The 14,778-nt window shown below is 45.5% G+C and overlaps 2 protein-coding genes across 2 annotated transcripts in view; one reads left to right on the top strand and one right to left on the bottom strand.

Moving 5' to 3' along the window:
- Nucleotides 1-2,977, top strand: part of LOC311361336 (zinc finger protein 521-like) — a gene marked incomplete at both ends in the record, with an annotated part of 27,569 nt that extends 24,592 nt beyond the window's left edge. The window contains one exon of the mRNA XM_084481504.1: nucleotides 2,901-2,977. Within this exon, the coding sequence (XP_084337630.1) occupies nucleotides 2,901-2,977 (77 nt within the window). The remainder of the gene's footprint in view (nucleotides 1-2,900) is intronic.
- Nucleotides 2,978-4,273: 1,296 nt separating this feature from the next.
- On the bottom strand, nucleotides 4,274-10,322 carry LOC311361338 (histamine H3 receptor-like; the record flags this gene model as incomplete). Its single annotated transcript, XM_084481505.1, has 4 exons — nucleotides 4,274-4,565; nucleotides 4,695-5,173; nucleotides 9,501-9,667; nucleotides 10,070-10,322. The coding sequence occupies 4 exons, from the start codon at nucleotides 10,320-10,322 to the stop codon at nucleotides 4,274-4,276; spliced, it is 1,191 nt and encodes a 396-aa protein (XP_084337631.1).
- Between the last annotated feature and the right edge of the window lie 4,456 nt (nucleotides 10,323-14,778).

Consider the following 14,778-nt stretch of genomic DNA (forward strand, 5'->3'; position numbering starts at 1 on the left):
CACACACACACACACACTAATGAACACACACGCACACACGTGCACCTGTTTACACACACTAATGCACATACACACACACACACACATATGCACCTGTGTATGCATGTAAAGTCAAACTTACCCACACACACACAGGCTTGTATGTACACAGACACACACACACATACTTACACAGACATAGACACACACACACACACACACACATACATACTTACACAGGCATAGACACACACATGCCTACTTTCACAGACATACACACACACACATACCTACTTACACAGACATAGACACACACACACACACACACACACACACACACACACACACACACACACACATATACACACACATAGGCATACGCACTTACACAGTCAAAGACACACACACACACACACACACACACACACACACACACACACACACACACACACACACCTATCCACACACAGAGCCGCCGTCTCCCAAATGCATCGCTTAATGCCGTCTCCGCTCCATTGTTCGCCGAGGCGTCTTTGCTGCGGGGGTCAAAGTGTCTGGCAGTAATCTAACTAGCGCCCGACTGCGGGGACGCGGCGAGGTCTGTCGCGGGTTCTGTCATTACCGCTCGCCACCCCTGAGAGGCACCCCGGCGCTCCCGACCGCGGCTGAGCCCCCGCCGCCTGGTTGCCGAGGCGCGCCCCCCAACCTACGCACACGCCCGGTAAACCTCGGTGAACCGCACTTTTCTAAAGTCGGCGCAATAACCACTGCAGAACTGCTTTTAATCAACGTCTGAAATGAGGGTGACTTGAAGCGTCGCCCCATGCTGATTAAATGTAATTGTTTAATTGCCAAGTGCTGGGAAACCATCCTGAGAGGATTCCAATGGAATTATTTAATCTCCAGTCAGGAAGTTTGCCGTCGCAGAAAAAGAGCCGGGGCGAAAACGGAAGGAGGGAAGGGAAGAGGCGCGAAGGAATCAAAGCAGAAACGTTGTGGGGGTGTTTTTATTTATTTATTAAATTTTTTAGTTTGTTTGCTTTTTCCCCCTCCTTTCCAATATGCGCCTCATGAAATATTAATCCTGGTTTACATTTAGCCGGCCAAGTAAGAGAATGAAGAGTGGAGGCGGAGGGGAGCACACACTCCTAAGTGATCCTGCGATTGCAACAACGGAAAAAAAAAACACGAAACAAGGTCGTGCGTGAGGCCTTTCGGCCGCAGACAGAGTGGTGCGGTTCGGCCCGGCGCCTGAGTGCGCTATCCTCTGTGTGGGATGAAGTTGTTGAATTGATCCAGGTATCGGTGCGGTAATCCATAAAAATGTTTTTATAGAGTCTGTTGACCTGATTTCTCCTTAAGCCCCGGAAGAAGACGCTTCGACCTACTCTGTATGACTGGGGCTTTTATTGTGTGAACTGTAGGAGGAATCAAAACAGAAACCAAAGGGGCGGATTTCCTCTCCGTGTGTTGCAAGTCATCGCATCTAAAGCGCGGCGGGAAAACCTCTAAGACTTTTAACTATAAAATGGAAGTCGTTCAGGGCTCCCTCGCCACCTCTGATCACTGTTTGTGTCTCTGCTAATGGGCTCTATAAACTTTAGGAGCACAGGTGCACTCCACTGGGGGTCACAGCTTTCAGACACATTGCTCAGGGTCAAAGACATCCAAGACCCTCATAAACACACTCACACGCACATGCACACGCACACGCGCACATGCACGATCAAATACCTCAACATGCATGGAAACATGCCTGTCGAGATAAACAATGTATGCATGCTTACATGGACACACAAAGACACGCGCACACATTGGAGGCATATGCACAAAGCCGTGGTCACGCAGACACACATGCACTTCAACACATCCTGTCACGTACAAATACACGTACACACACACACACACACACACACACACACACATTGTGTAAAGCACAGACTGAGAGCAACACATGAAAATAAAGCGCTGCTGTTTACATGCACTGAATACAAATCACTCAAGTCTCTGCAGTGCAACATCTATGTTGTTTTTTCCCCGGCGCCTGCCTGCCCCTCCTTGGCCAATTTAAAGTGGCACCGTCCCCCCGACGTGTCCGACGGCTAGTCAGCCTGGCACACATGCCACGACATTTCAATCTATCAAGCAAATCGATGGCAGTGCTCCGTCTAATATAACTGCACAGCAGCATCGAGGACTGCTGCTCCGGCGGGACAGCTCTCGCTGGTGCATTTAGATACACAGGGAGAGTGAACCCAGGTCGGTCATTCTGCTGATAAATGCACTTCTGGCTCCACCCCCCCCACCCCCTACTAACCCCCCCCCCCCCCCCCACACACACACACACACACCGCCCTCCACCCTCCACCCTCTTTCCCCCTTTCCCCACCCCCGAGGGAAATGTGGTCTGCATCCCTCCGGTCACAAGTGTGGCTCTGCACCTTCCCCCCCCCCCTCCCCATCCCCATCCCACCCTCTCTCTCACCCCACCTTCTGCACCAAGCCACAGGGGCGAAGGGGGGGGGGGGGGAGAGGGAGAGGTTGAGCTAGTGGGAGCGAGAGAGAGAGAGATTGAGCTAGTGGGAGAGAGAGAGGTACAGACAGGGATAGCAAGGGAGAGGGAGCGAGAGTTAGAGAGATAGATATGGGGAGAGGGAGAGAGAGAGATAGAAAGATAGAGATGGGGATAGGGAGAGAGGGGGAAAGAGAGTGCAATAGAGAGTGAGACAGAGAGAGATGGAGATAGGGAGTGGGAGAGAGATAAAGATCGGAAGATGGACGCAGGGAGAGATGGAGAGAGAGAGAGAGAGATGGGGAGATGAGGATAGGGGGAGAGAGAGAGAGAGCGAGAGAGGGGAGGAGAGGGAGAAAGTACCAGGGGTGCAGAGGCCGGCTCCCTGCAGCTGTGCCCTTATTCCCAGCACCTGACCAAGGGGCCCCAGATGTGCGCAGGGGCAGTGGCAACATTTTGAGCAATGCCGGTCCCCTGTGGGAGTGAGAGCGGGCACCTGCAACGTAACCCCTCGCTATCTAGCATGATGGCGTAATTACTGGACTAATAAGTCTGAGTCCTGAAAGACCTCCTCTAATTTATCAGAAGGCCGGGACGTCGGCACGGTGAACAGACTGAAACAAAGGACAACGCGATGCCGCCAGCGGCTCTTCAAGAGGAAGTTGTCACTCGTCTTGTGAGGCTTCTGAGAAGAAGCAGCCTAGTTTGCCCCCATCAGGCTGACACTGAAAATATTGGTGATTTTGGAAGCCAGGATGTACAGAAAAACAACAGTTGTTTTTTAATTGATGCAATGGATCTTCCAGACACATTTTTAAAGGCTCATATTCATGGATAGTTAAACAATGTTGTATAGTCAACCATACAGTTGACCATAAAGTTCGTAATAACTACATCTTACAACAAAGTTTCAAGCTCGGCTTGAGCAGAAAGAAACATACAACGTAGTATAAATACACTTAAAGATCGATCCTACACAAACATATTGTATTGCACTGATAATAGGTAGTTTTATTGTTTGAATGTATGTAGCTTATTCACATTCATTGTGTAAAACATCCACCGTGAACATGAAATATTTCCAAATATTTCCTAAAGATGACTTACACTGCAAAAAAACAACCAAATACCAAAGCACCGCTAGCGGATAATGGTGTGAAGGTAAATGGTGACATCTAGTGGTACGTAAGCAGAAATACATCCGTTCGACGGTTTATCCGAACAAATACTGTTTTGCATTGTTGCCATGGGATTAGAAGAGAGATTATTTAAAGAGAAAGTCTTAAAACATTTTCAAGATGATATATTTGAAGTAGTGCAAATGTGCTTCTTGTTCAAACAATGGAACTTGCTGTTTGGTGCCCACTTTCACACAATGTAATGTTCCAACCAAGATGATAAATCGTAGTAAACTACTACTTTTCGTAGTAAACACTCTTAAATTATGTCTTAATGCATAATTTACACTGTATTTTCTAGTATTTCCTAGCACAAAACACTTAACTAATACACCTCCTACACTGTATCACCTGAATATGCCACTAGCAATGGTCATTATGACAAAAATAACTCACTAAAATCTAGTTTCACTCCATCTCACATCCTCTCCATGTGTACTGGGCTGTGACCAGCGTTATTTGCAACCACCAATGACTCAAGTAAAGATGTACACAATACGCGTTCATTAATAATAAATCCATGTGCACTCGCGCGTGTGCGCGCATGCATGTACATGCACCGCCGCGTGCACGCGCACACGCGCGCGTGTGTTTACTCTCACTGTCAGTGGCTGCCGTGAAGGTCGGCCGAGGACTGAGTGGCCCGGCTCCGCGGGCACAGGATACGGGCGAAGGCGCGGCGGAAGCTACTGTGGCAGAGCGGGTACAGGAAGGGGTTAATGGCCGAGTTGAGCCACAGGAGCCAGAAGGTGACCTCATACCAGTGATGCGGGATGCACCGCCCCCTGCAGGCGGCGCGGATGATCATCAGGAGGGTGTAGGGCGCCCAGCAGATGGCGAACACGCACACGATGATGGCCAGGGACTTGGCGATCTTTTTGTCCCTGGACAGACGACTGGGCCGGCAGGCCGCCGACAGGTCCAGTTTGCCCGTGGTGCCGGTGATGGTGGGGGTGGTGGTGGCGGAGGTGGTGGAGGAGGAGGAGGGGGAGTTGTGGGAGAGGAGGGAGCCCCTCATGGCCAGCCTTGCCCCCAGACCCCCGTGGTGCTGGTGCAGGGAAAGCAACGACGGGGGAACGGCGCCCTTCCCCTGGGCACGGGAGGCAGCCTCGTCGGTGGCCAGGTGGTGGTGGTGGTGGTGGGGGTGGGGGTGGGGGTTGTGCAGGATGCGAGGCTCCGGAGGCGGCGGAGGCGGCAGCGGCGGCGGGGGGGCCGACTCCCTGCTGTGGAGGATCCGGCGGCGGCGGATGCTGAGGTAGATGCTGATGTGGAAGAAGGCCACAGTGAGGAGCGGGGAGAAGAACTCCAGCATGGAGGCGCTCAGCAGGAAGTACCAGGTGGAGTAGAACTCGGCGAAGCACTGGCCCGTGGGCACGCGGCTGCGGCCCACCGCCAGCTCCCAGAAGATGATGGCCGGGCCGTACAGGGCGAAGGCCAGCAGCCACACGCCCAGCATCTTGACCATGGCCTGGTGGGGCATGCCCTGCCTGGCCCGGTAGCTGACCTGCGGGGCAACACACACACACACACACAACGGGGGAAACACGTGTAATGAGTGCAGCGTATCGTTGTTGCAGTTGCCTCGATAGTTAAATGTCAACCCTCAACACAAATGTTCGCTAGGAAGTTCATTGCATCTATTTTCGATCGTAGTTTTGAGACTAGTTTTAGCATTGGAATATACAAAGTAATATTGTGCATATTAAATATGCAACTGTGTACGTTTTCCCATTAGCAGCCTCTAGTGGCTTGTGTTGTAGCTACAGTTATTGCTTTATAATTCGAGAAAGATTCCCTGGATGGATTGAGTCGTGGAAGAACATTTAGAAAGTACAGGGGTACTTATTTATAGTTGCTTTTAGAAAGAAAAGTATTTATAGTTGCTTTTAGACATACAAATAGCAATGTTTCAACAGTAGTACAATGTTATCCATGCTCAGACTGATACACTAGAATGGGCCAAATGTTTTCTCCAGGCCCATGTTAGGGCCCATGTTAGACTACTTTATTATGACACAAAGTGCAGGGAGTGGTGACAAACACAAAACCACAAGGTGACAGAGTGTAGCCGAGCAGACCTTCCAAAAAAACAACCAACGCACACACGTGCACACACACACACACACACACACACACACACACACACACACACACACACACACACACACAGATACACATACACCACGTGCAGCTGGTGTGCTTTCAAGCGAGACAGTTTTCCAAGCTAATAGGCACTGCTGTCTTGTCCCTGGCCCTGCAGCCTGACCTCAGTGTAACAGCACAATGTACCCGTTGATGTGGATGAAAGGACCCACCCTAGTGGTGGGGTTTGGTACAACACCCCAATGCACACGTAGAATAGTCTAAAAGTTAGGTTAGTCCTCTTTTCCACAACGGACATTTACCAATGATCTAATTTTATCCAAAGACAGGATGATAACCGTAAACATGAAAACAATTGATTGTTAATTTGTAGGTTCTTATTTTAAATATAATATAGGGAGTTGACTTATTTTAAATATTATAATGAGTTGACCTATTTTTAGGATTATAGTGAGTTTACTTATTTTAAATATCCTGATATAAACAGCTACGGAATCTGGTCCTGCAAGCAAAAACACAAATAGAGAAATAAATATGTTTTTGTCATTACTATATTATTTGCCACTGTTTATGGTTATCAGCATGAGCATTATAGTCAAAGTCAAAGTGTTAGTAGTAGAAGTAGTAGTATAAATATGATTGTGCATGTGGCATGCGTTTACGTGATTGTGCATATCATTCATCAGCATCTGATTTGTATAATGATGAATATACTTTTGTACTGTATCATTTGAATGTTTGTAATTCAAGCCCCTATCTATATATAGTAGCAGCAGTAGTAGTAGTAGTAGTGGTGGTGGTAGTGGTAGTAGTAGTAGTTTTAGTAGTAAGTACTAATACTACATAGTAGTAGAAGTAGTAGAAGTAGTAACTACTAGTAGTGGGACAAGTAAATAGTAAATGGATTGCATTTACATAGCGCTTTTCAGTCCTGTGGCCACAAAAAAGCGCTTCATATATATTACCTATACACACGTTCATACCCACATGCATACACCTGTTCATACAGTCATTCATACACCCATTCAGACACAGGTACATACACCTGTTCACACAGCCATGCAAACAGCCGTTCATAAACACATTTGTGACTGCTGTGTCAGCCATCCGAGGCAGCAGCCAGGAGTCAGGAGCAGTCACAGTTAGATGTCTTGATGAAAACAATGTTATCCCGTCCCTTCCAGTGCAGTATTCAATCCACAGATGGAAAATGTAACCCATCCCCTACTCTTGCACAGCTCTTGCCTAATGCTACACACTAGACTGGTCTGGGTGAGGCTGGATTTCCTCAGCAAGGTCAAGCAGCTACATAGCAAATACGTCGAAAAATATAATCCATCACCGACTTTAGTCTTGTGTAATGGCATCAGCTCCCGTCTCCACTCTTTAACCACATTCGTTCGGACTCCACCTGCGATTGTCAAAGGCTAACTTTGACAACCTTTAAATATTGCAGGGAATCGGGGGGGAATGTTTTTATGAAAATGCACCCTTTCCCGTGGCCTGGTTCTGTGTCAGCCACCAAAGGCGTCAGGAGCAGTCACAGTTAGATGTCTTGCTCAGGGACACAGGAGGACAGACCTGCCCTACCCCTTGAGCCACTGCCTCCCCAGTCATAGTAGTGGTGGTAGTTAAATGTTGCACATAGTGTAGTATTAGTTGTATAGTGATATGGTTAGTGGTGATAGTAGTAGTAGTAGTAGTAGTAGTAGTATTAGCAGAATATTTATAAACACTATAAACACTGCTTTGTGCACAGTTAATAGCTACAGTGTTGCTAGGTTACACATTGATCTCCCATTGATAAAATGATATTACAGGACTACTCAATGCGGAGAACAATGGTCTACCATCAATAGGACAACAGTCAAAGCCTCCATTAGCAGTCTATTTCTAGAGAATAAACTTACACTGTGTAATCTAATTCATGAATATTGTGGTTCATTTTTAGATTTCATGGTTATTTACATACTTTCAAATCCACAATAATACTGAATAATACACTAAATACTAACAGGCACTCAACATGTGATTCTCTACTAGCTGCGTGTGAAGTTACTACTATTGTATGTCAAACCATCATATATGATACGCTGTTCATATAACTGAAAAAAAATAATAAATGTTATCCCATCCCTTCCAGTGCAGTATGGACACAGATGGAAAATGTAACCCATCCCCTACTCTTGCACAGCTCTTGCCCAATGCTACACACTAGAATGGTCTGGGTGAGGCTGGATTTCCTCAGCAAGGTCAAACAGCTACATAGCAAATACGTCGAAAAATATAATCCATCACCGACTTTAGTCTTGTGTAATGGCATCAGCTCCCATCTCCACTCTTTAACCACATTCGTTCGGACTCCACCTGCGATTGTCAAAGGCTAACTTTGACAACCTTTAAATATTGCAGGGGATCGGGGGGGAATGCTTTTAGGAAAATGCACCCTTTCCCGCGGCCTGGTTCTGCTGTGATTGATGTCCACTGGTTTTCAGGACCCTGGCAGAAAGAGGATCCGTATGATCAAAGCAAGCTAATTAAAGAAGAGTATCTCTCCCTCTCCTGCCTTCTCTCTGTGTCTAGCTCTCTCTCTCTTCCTCTAGCTCTCTTACTCTGCCTATATCCCTGTCTCTCTGTCTCTCTCTCTCTCTCTCTCTCTCTCTCTCTCTCTCTCTCTCTCTTTCTCTCTCTCTCTGGTGTTATTTGTATTCATTGCTCTGATGTTAAGTGTGTGCTTATGAAAGAAAACAAAACACTCTCTTTGTCTACTGTGCCGGGCTGTGCACTCATCTTAGAGTTACCATGCATTGCATATGGGCACACTGACTGAGACACAAACACACACACGCATGCACGCACACACACACACACACACACACACACACACACACACACACACAGCGAAAACAGGATCAATCTGGGCAGCAACTGCCAGCGGAGGAGACAGGAGATGTGTGTGTCGGCACAAAAAAAATACACACCTCAGATGGAATGTTCAAAATGATTAAAACCAACAAGTCACTCTTGTACGTTGGAAAAAAAACATTTTTTTGTTGCATTTTGTACCCAAAATCGATCAATTTTTGCTCTTGGGGATTATTCCCACAATACCTGGTATTAGTCATCACTACCTCATACCTAACACGTTCATAACACACACTACTTCCTTTGAAGTACAGCCACTGTCGTGACAGTGGGGGGGGGGGGGGCACCTGAAAGATGGCTCAGAGTGGTGTCAGGCATGGCAGCCACCGCCGCACCAGAGCCGTTCTGCGCTCAGGCTCCAGCACCTGACCTCTGATCTCTGTGTCGGCTGCCACGGCCAAAAGGGCTTTCATTAGTGGTGGCACCGGGCCTGGGCGGGTCATGAAGGATTAACCTGTACAGATGGCCGCGGCCGGGACAGAGGGTGCCTTGAGTCGCCTCTGACACTGGCCTGGCCTTTAGGCTACAAACCAATACCTGAGCCATCCCGTTCCCAAATAAACCATTAACCTGCAATATGGTTCCACCAGGGGAGAAAGCATCAGCCTCTAACCAATCACAATCACACTGAGCCAATCGATAGGATGGAGACATGAAGTGTAAAGAATTGCGGCGTCTCCAATCGGGGAGATAAAAAAAAGGGAGATTTGCCGATTGAAAACTGCGTTTGACGGCGCTTGACCCGCACAATGTGACGCCGCGGGCGGCGAGCGACGGGCCGGTGTTTCCACGTTTACACTCACCGCCCGCGTGACGGACAGGAAGCGGTCGTAGCTGATGAGCACGATGTTGAAGACGGAGGCGGAGCACAGCAGGTAGTCCATCACCAGCCAGAGTTTGCACAGGGCTCGGCCCAGCGTCCAGCGTCCCGTCAGGACGTAGGGCATGTAGAGCGGGATGCAGAAGGCCCCTGGGGAGGTCAGGGAGAAAGAGGTTACTCAGGTCACACACAGTGACACCGTGAGGACTGAGCTGTGAGGGACTGGATGCATTGATCTGGTTTTGCATGTATTCATTCATTCAATGTTTTTTTTGTTCCTTCATTCATTCATTTAATCGTCCATTTATTCCTTCATTTGTTCATTCATTGACAGTACAGTACATATGCATACATATATCCATACATGCATACAGTGATTATGCACACACAGACAGACCGACATGACAAGACAAGACAAAATAGACAAGACAGACTGACAAGACTGAGAGAATGTTGGTCAAATGAATGACAAGGTCGTGGAACTTGGGAGTGTGTATGCGTAGTGGGTGGTCAAAAGACGAAAAGCATAAATAGGCTACATGTTCTACTTACCTACAAGGAAATCCGATATTGCCAAATTCAGAAGGTAATAGTTGCATTGTCTCCTCAAACTCTTGTCTACTTTGAAAGCGAAGATAACCAACGCGTTTCCCAGGACAATCACAACAACCAAAGTCACCATCATCACCACCAAAACGACAAACACAGGTCCAGAAAACGCGAAGTTTGAGTGTATTTTGGTTGAGTCGTTGCCAAAATAATATCCACTTGAGTTAGAAGAACCGAGCAACTGATCTTCCGACATTGTCCTTAATTAAAAAAAAATCTAGGTCGCCGTCAATTCTTTCGCCCAAAATCTGCCAGAAAAGGCAACAGGTGCCACGCGAAAAAAAAAAACGCCGAATCCAGCACCCCATATATTATTTAAACACGCTCATTCTGATCTGAAAATACATTGGATTCTGCTGGCCCCAATAACTACTGAAAAAGCATAAGACTATAACGTGAGTACGCGTGTTGTAATCTCAAAATGTACCCAGAGCACCTCGTGGATTACGCACAGTGTAGCGCAGCATCCCATCTTCAGCTCCGTCTCAGCTCCACACCACCACAGCTCCACGCCACCACAGCTCACAGCTCCACACACCACCACCCCTCGGCTCATGGACATCTGCCAACTGCTTTTCTACATCTAATGGCCGATTTTTGTGAGTGGTTTTTAGTTTTAGTATTTTTTTTTTTTTAATTTTGCCTAATGTGGGAAAGGGTCAATGGGCATTATCGGATTTTGAGCCCATATTGTTTCCCAATTAATTTGGCCTGTCTCTCATTGACACTGCACTGTGCGTCTTTCTGGTTAGCAGTCTATCTGTCTGCGGTTCTATCTGTCTGTGGTTCTATCTGTCGGTCTGTCTGTCTGTCTGGTAAGGAATTAGAGGGGCTAATACCAGGTCTGTCGTCTGTCTTGTAAGGACCAATAAGGATTAATAACTGCTTTCAAATTAAACTGGAGAAATAACAAGGAAACAAAAAATGGAATGCACCAAAGCATTGTTCTTGTAAACATTATCTTTCAGGGTGTGTGCATCCGGACCCAACCAAACCATTGTTAGTGGCCCTGTGGACTCAGAGGCACAGCCTTATTTATGACTTGTGTCTGGTCTCCTCTTCTCCGTCTGACTCAATACAATCTGATTGACCTGCGAGGGTCAATGAGCAGCATGAGACAGAGGTGGAGATAGTGTACCCACAACATACCTGCTGGGAAGATACATGCACTCAGTAAGCTGCTCATCCTCTGGCAGACCCCAGCAAACGGTCCTTTGCAAGTTGCTTATTGTATTCCTGGTCACAGACACACATTTGTCTTTTTTGTTGGCCCGACAATGTTTTGTGGATCTCCCAGCTGTGGTCTGAGGAAAAATAAGAGGCAACCCTGTGGCATAGTGGAAGTGTAACTGAAGGAGTTGTTGGTGGGAACTGTGGCTGTTATTGTTGCACAGATGTATCCTAGGCTGTAATGGAGTAAATCTGGTCACAACTGCACAAAGGCAGAGGGCAAATTGGGACATGGCACAGAAGTGGGTTTATCAATTTGTGTTTGACACTCCCTTGGAGATTGTCATTTGATATGAAACAAAATGTTCCAAGAAATTAAAAGGCCTTCCGTGATAAATACACAGATAAATAAACAAAACATTATAAATACACATGGAATTGTAATGCCGAATGCCGAAAGTTATTTTTTTGCACTGGTTCTTTTCATAACAATTCTCTGATTAAATTATGTAAAATACAAATTTCCCAAGTGCACTCCATTCCTAGTTTGGATACTATTTGAGAATGCATTTTTCAGATCAAGGGCCCGAGGTGCCGCAATGTAAATTTGTACAATGGGAAATGCTAAAATGGTCTCATGTATTTTTGAAGTGCGCACTAGAAAATACCCAGTAGTACACAGTGGTGCAGCACGTCACAGTCTTTCTAATCATTGCTATATCAACAACATCATTACATAAAACAAAAGCTCTGATTAATAACCACAATCAAAACAAGTCATCAGTATGATGGCAATCTTTTTTTCCATTTCCTTTTTGCATTCTGCTTGTGCCAATGATGATGTTTGGAATTGCAGACAAGCTTTGTCTAAGATTATATACACAACAGTTGTTTTATCAAGAGTTGTGTGTAAATAAATATTTTCTGTTGACAATTACATTTGGTAACCTATATTGGAAATGGGAACAAAAAATATGACTTGGGACTACTGTAGAGTAGGGTCAAGTGTCCCAGTAGCAGAAGAAGGTCAGAAAGATTTGAGGAGTTCAATTAACTTTAATCAGACAATTGCCGTTGCTCAAATCCACCTAGGGTGATAAATATATTTGTACTGAGATTTCAAGCGGAGCAGGGTAGAATAATCAAGTAATTTCAAGCTCATTATGAGCCATTCACATCCTGCTTAATAACAGTGGAGTTGATAATGTTCAGCTCTGAACATTCTCACCATTCTCCACACAGAGTGGTGTAGGTGTGTGTGTGGGGGGAACCTCAGCACCATCCTTAAACATCATTATAAGAAAGGTTGAGCTAATACAGCCAAGTAAGGCTATGTATCTCAAAGGGTGAATGCATGGGAGGTTGAATGCACAACCTCCTCCCACTGGATAGTGTATAGAGTTCCCTGGACTCCCAGCCAGAAGGTCTTGTGTTCAATCCCATTGTCTGACTATGCTGTGGATGCACGTTCCAGCTCTCTCCCTCCTGAACGACATGTATTTGAAGTCCCTTTGGATAAATCGTCACAGGGCTGAATCGTAAATATGAGGGAAACACACCATTACAATGTGGTGTGTGTCCAAATCCTGAGGTGTTACTACTGAGAACCAGTTGTCAGAGAGACCACAAAGAGGGAGTGAAATGATTATGTTGGAACAGGAAATTATTAATAAAGTTCATAAGGTCTGTGGGTGTAAACTGGTTTGAACCTGTAAAAGACTCTTTGAAAGAGATTGTGTCAAAAGATTGCACAGCTCAAAAAAATGACATGCCCTATCTGAACACAGCAATCAGTCACCCCCACAGCATCAGCTGAACCTCACCAACAATGGTTCATGCTTTAAGGGTGGGGGGTAGCATATATTATGGGGTTGTAGGTATTCCGAACACAGGAGGTTGACTCACCTCTCTGTGCTGTTCGTAAACCATTGGATTTGGATTTCAAAGTTTAAATGTGCCATTTGATACATAATATGGTCTCCACACAACTACAACTCTGCTTTCTGGGTAGACCCCTTTCTGCCGAACACAAGGCAAAACCTACAAAAGCAGAGCCAGGCTGGATGTTTGATGTATTTAGAAATATTGGTCAAAACAGGCTATATTCTACCCTTGTATTAAAGCCATCATGTTATAAATTATAGGTTTAAAACAAAATGATTCACAAATTGTTTTTCACAGATGCACTTCAATTTGCAGTCCTGCTTGCTATAGGGCAAGGCTATTATCATACTTTTGATATTTGAAGCCCATGTAATAGGTCTGGGTGTGACTCATCGTCACAACATTTTGTTATGTTAAATTTTTGATTAAAAAAGACTGGAGCAAATGGTGGCCCGCTGGGTTATCAGTGGTGTAACCCAACCCCACCTTCAAAATCTGCTGAAATATTAATTTATCATGTTTAAATATGTATTGTTAGAAATAAACATAATTACACTTGTGATGGTACGGAACAATAAAAACATGTGAAATGAATGGTATTGAACAGCCACACAATAGAAAGTCAGAAACGGCATCCCTTACTCAAAGGCAATCATTCTAAATATAAAAAATATACTTAAACCTCTTCATTCAATTCGTTTTTTAGGCGATAACTAAAATGTCTGTCACCTGTGTTGAAACAAATAGTATGCACATAATGTAAGTGTATGACATCAATTGCATTGTAACTCACAATAGGCCAGACAATCAAGGTGATGGCATTGTCTAGAAGTTGAATAACATTAGCATTCAACGGTTACATATTGTGGCCCGGCCTGAACTGAAACATAAGCAGATGAATTGTGTTCCGTGGATGCATGATAATTATAATCAAGTTCAACATATCTCAGTGGTTGTAAATGCACTGAAACAGGAAGACACCACTGATGCAGGTGCGCACATCAGGCATCTGTGTAGCTTAGCAACCCCAAATTCAATAAGATCAAAGCAAAAAACATATTTTTCACTGCATAGTTTTGTCTCTTTCAAGTAAGGAAAAGCAGGGGTGTGTGCGCAGTGTGCAGTTTTCCTATTCTATGAATTTCAAGTACTCTCATGATTTTTGCAATTTCTGTGTTATATCCTCATGGTTGAATGCAATTATTTATTATGTCTCTTTGGATAAAAGCATCAGCTAACTGTGTGTGTGTGTGTGTGTGTGTGTTTTGTGTTTCAGTCTGTTTGTGTGTGTGTGTGTGTGTGTGTGTGTGTGTGTGTGTGTGTGTGTGTGTGTGTGTGTGTGTGTGTGTGTGTGTGTGTGTGTTTGTCTGTGAGCTTGTGTGTGTGTGTGTGTGTGTGTGTGTGTGTGTGTGTGTGTCTGAGTGTGTGTGTGTGTGTGTGTGTGTGTGTGTGTGTGTGTGTGTGTGTGTGTGTGTGTGTGTGTGTGTGTGTGTGTGTGTGTGAGAGAGTCAAGAGAATATGTGTGTAGAATTAATACAGTATAGACCTACTATGATCCTCTCTCTCTCTCTCTCTCTCTCTCTCCCTTCCTCTCTCTC

Source organism: Micromesistius poutassou (assembly GCF_964030765.1).
Source record: "Micromesistius poutassou genome assembly, chromosome: 16".
In the NCBI taxonomy this organism is placed as follows: domain Eukaryota; kingdom Metazoa; phylum Chordata; class Actinopteri; order Gadiformes; family Gadidae; genus Micromesistius; species Micromesistius poutassou.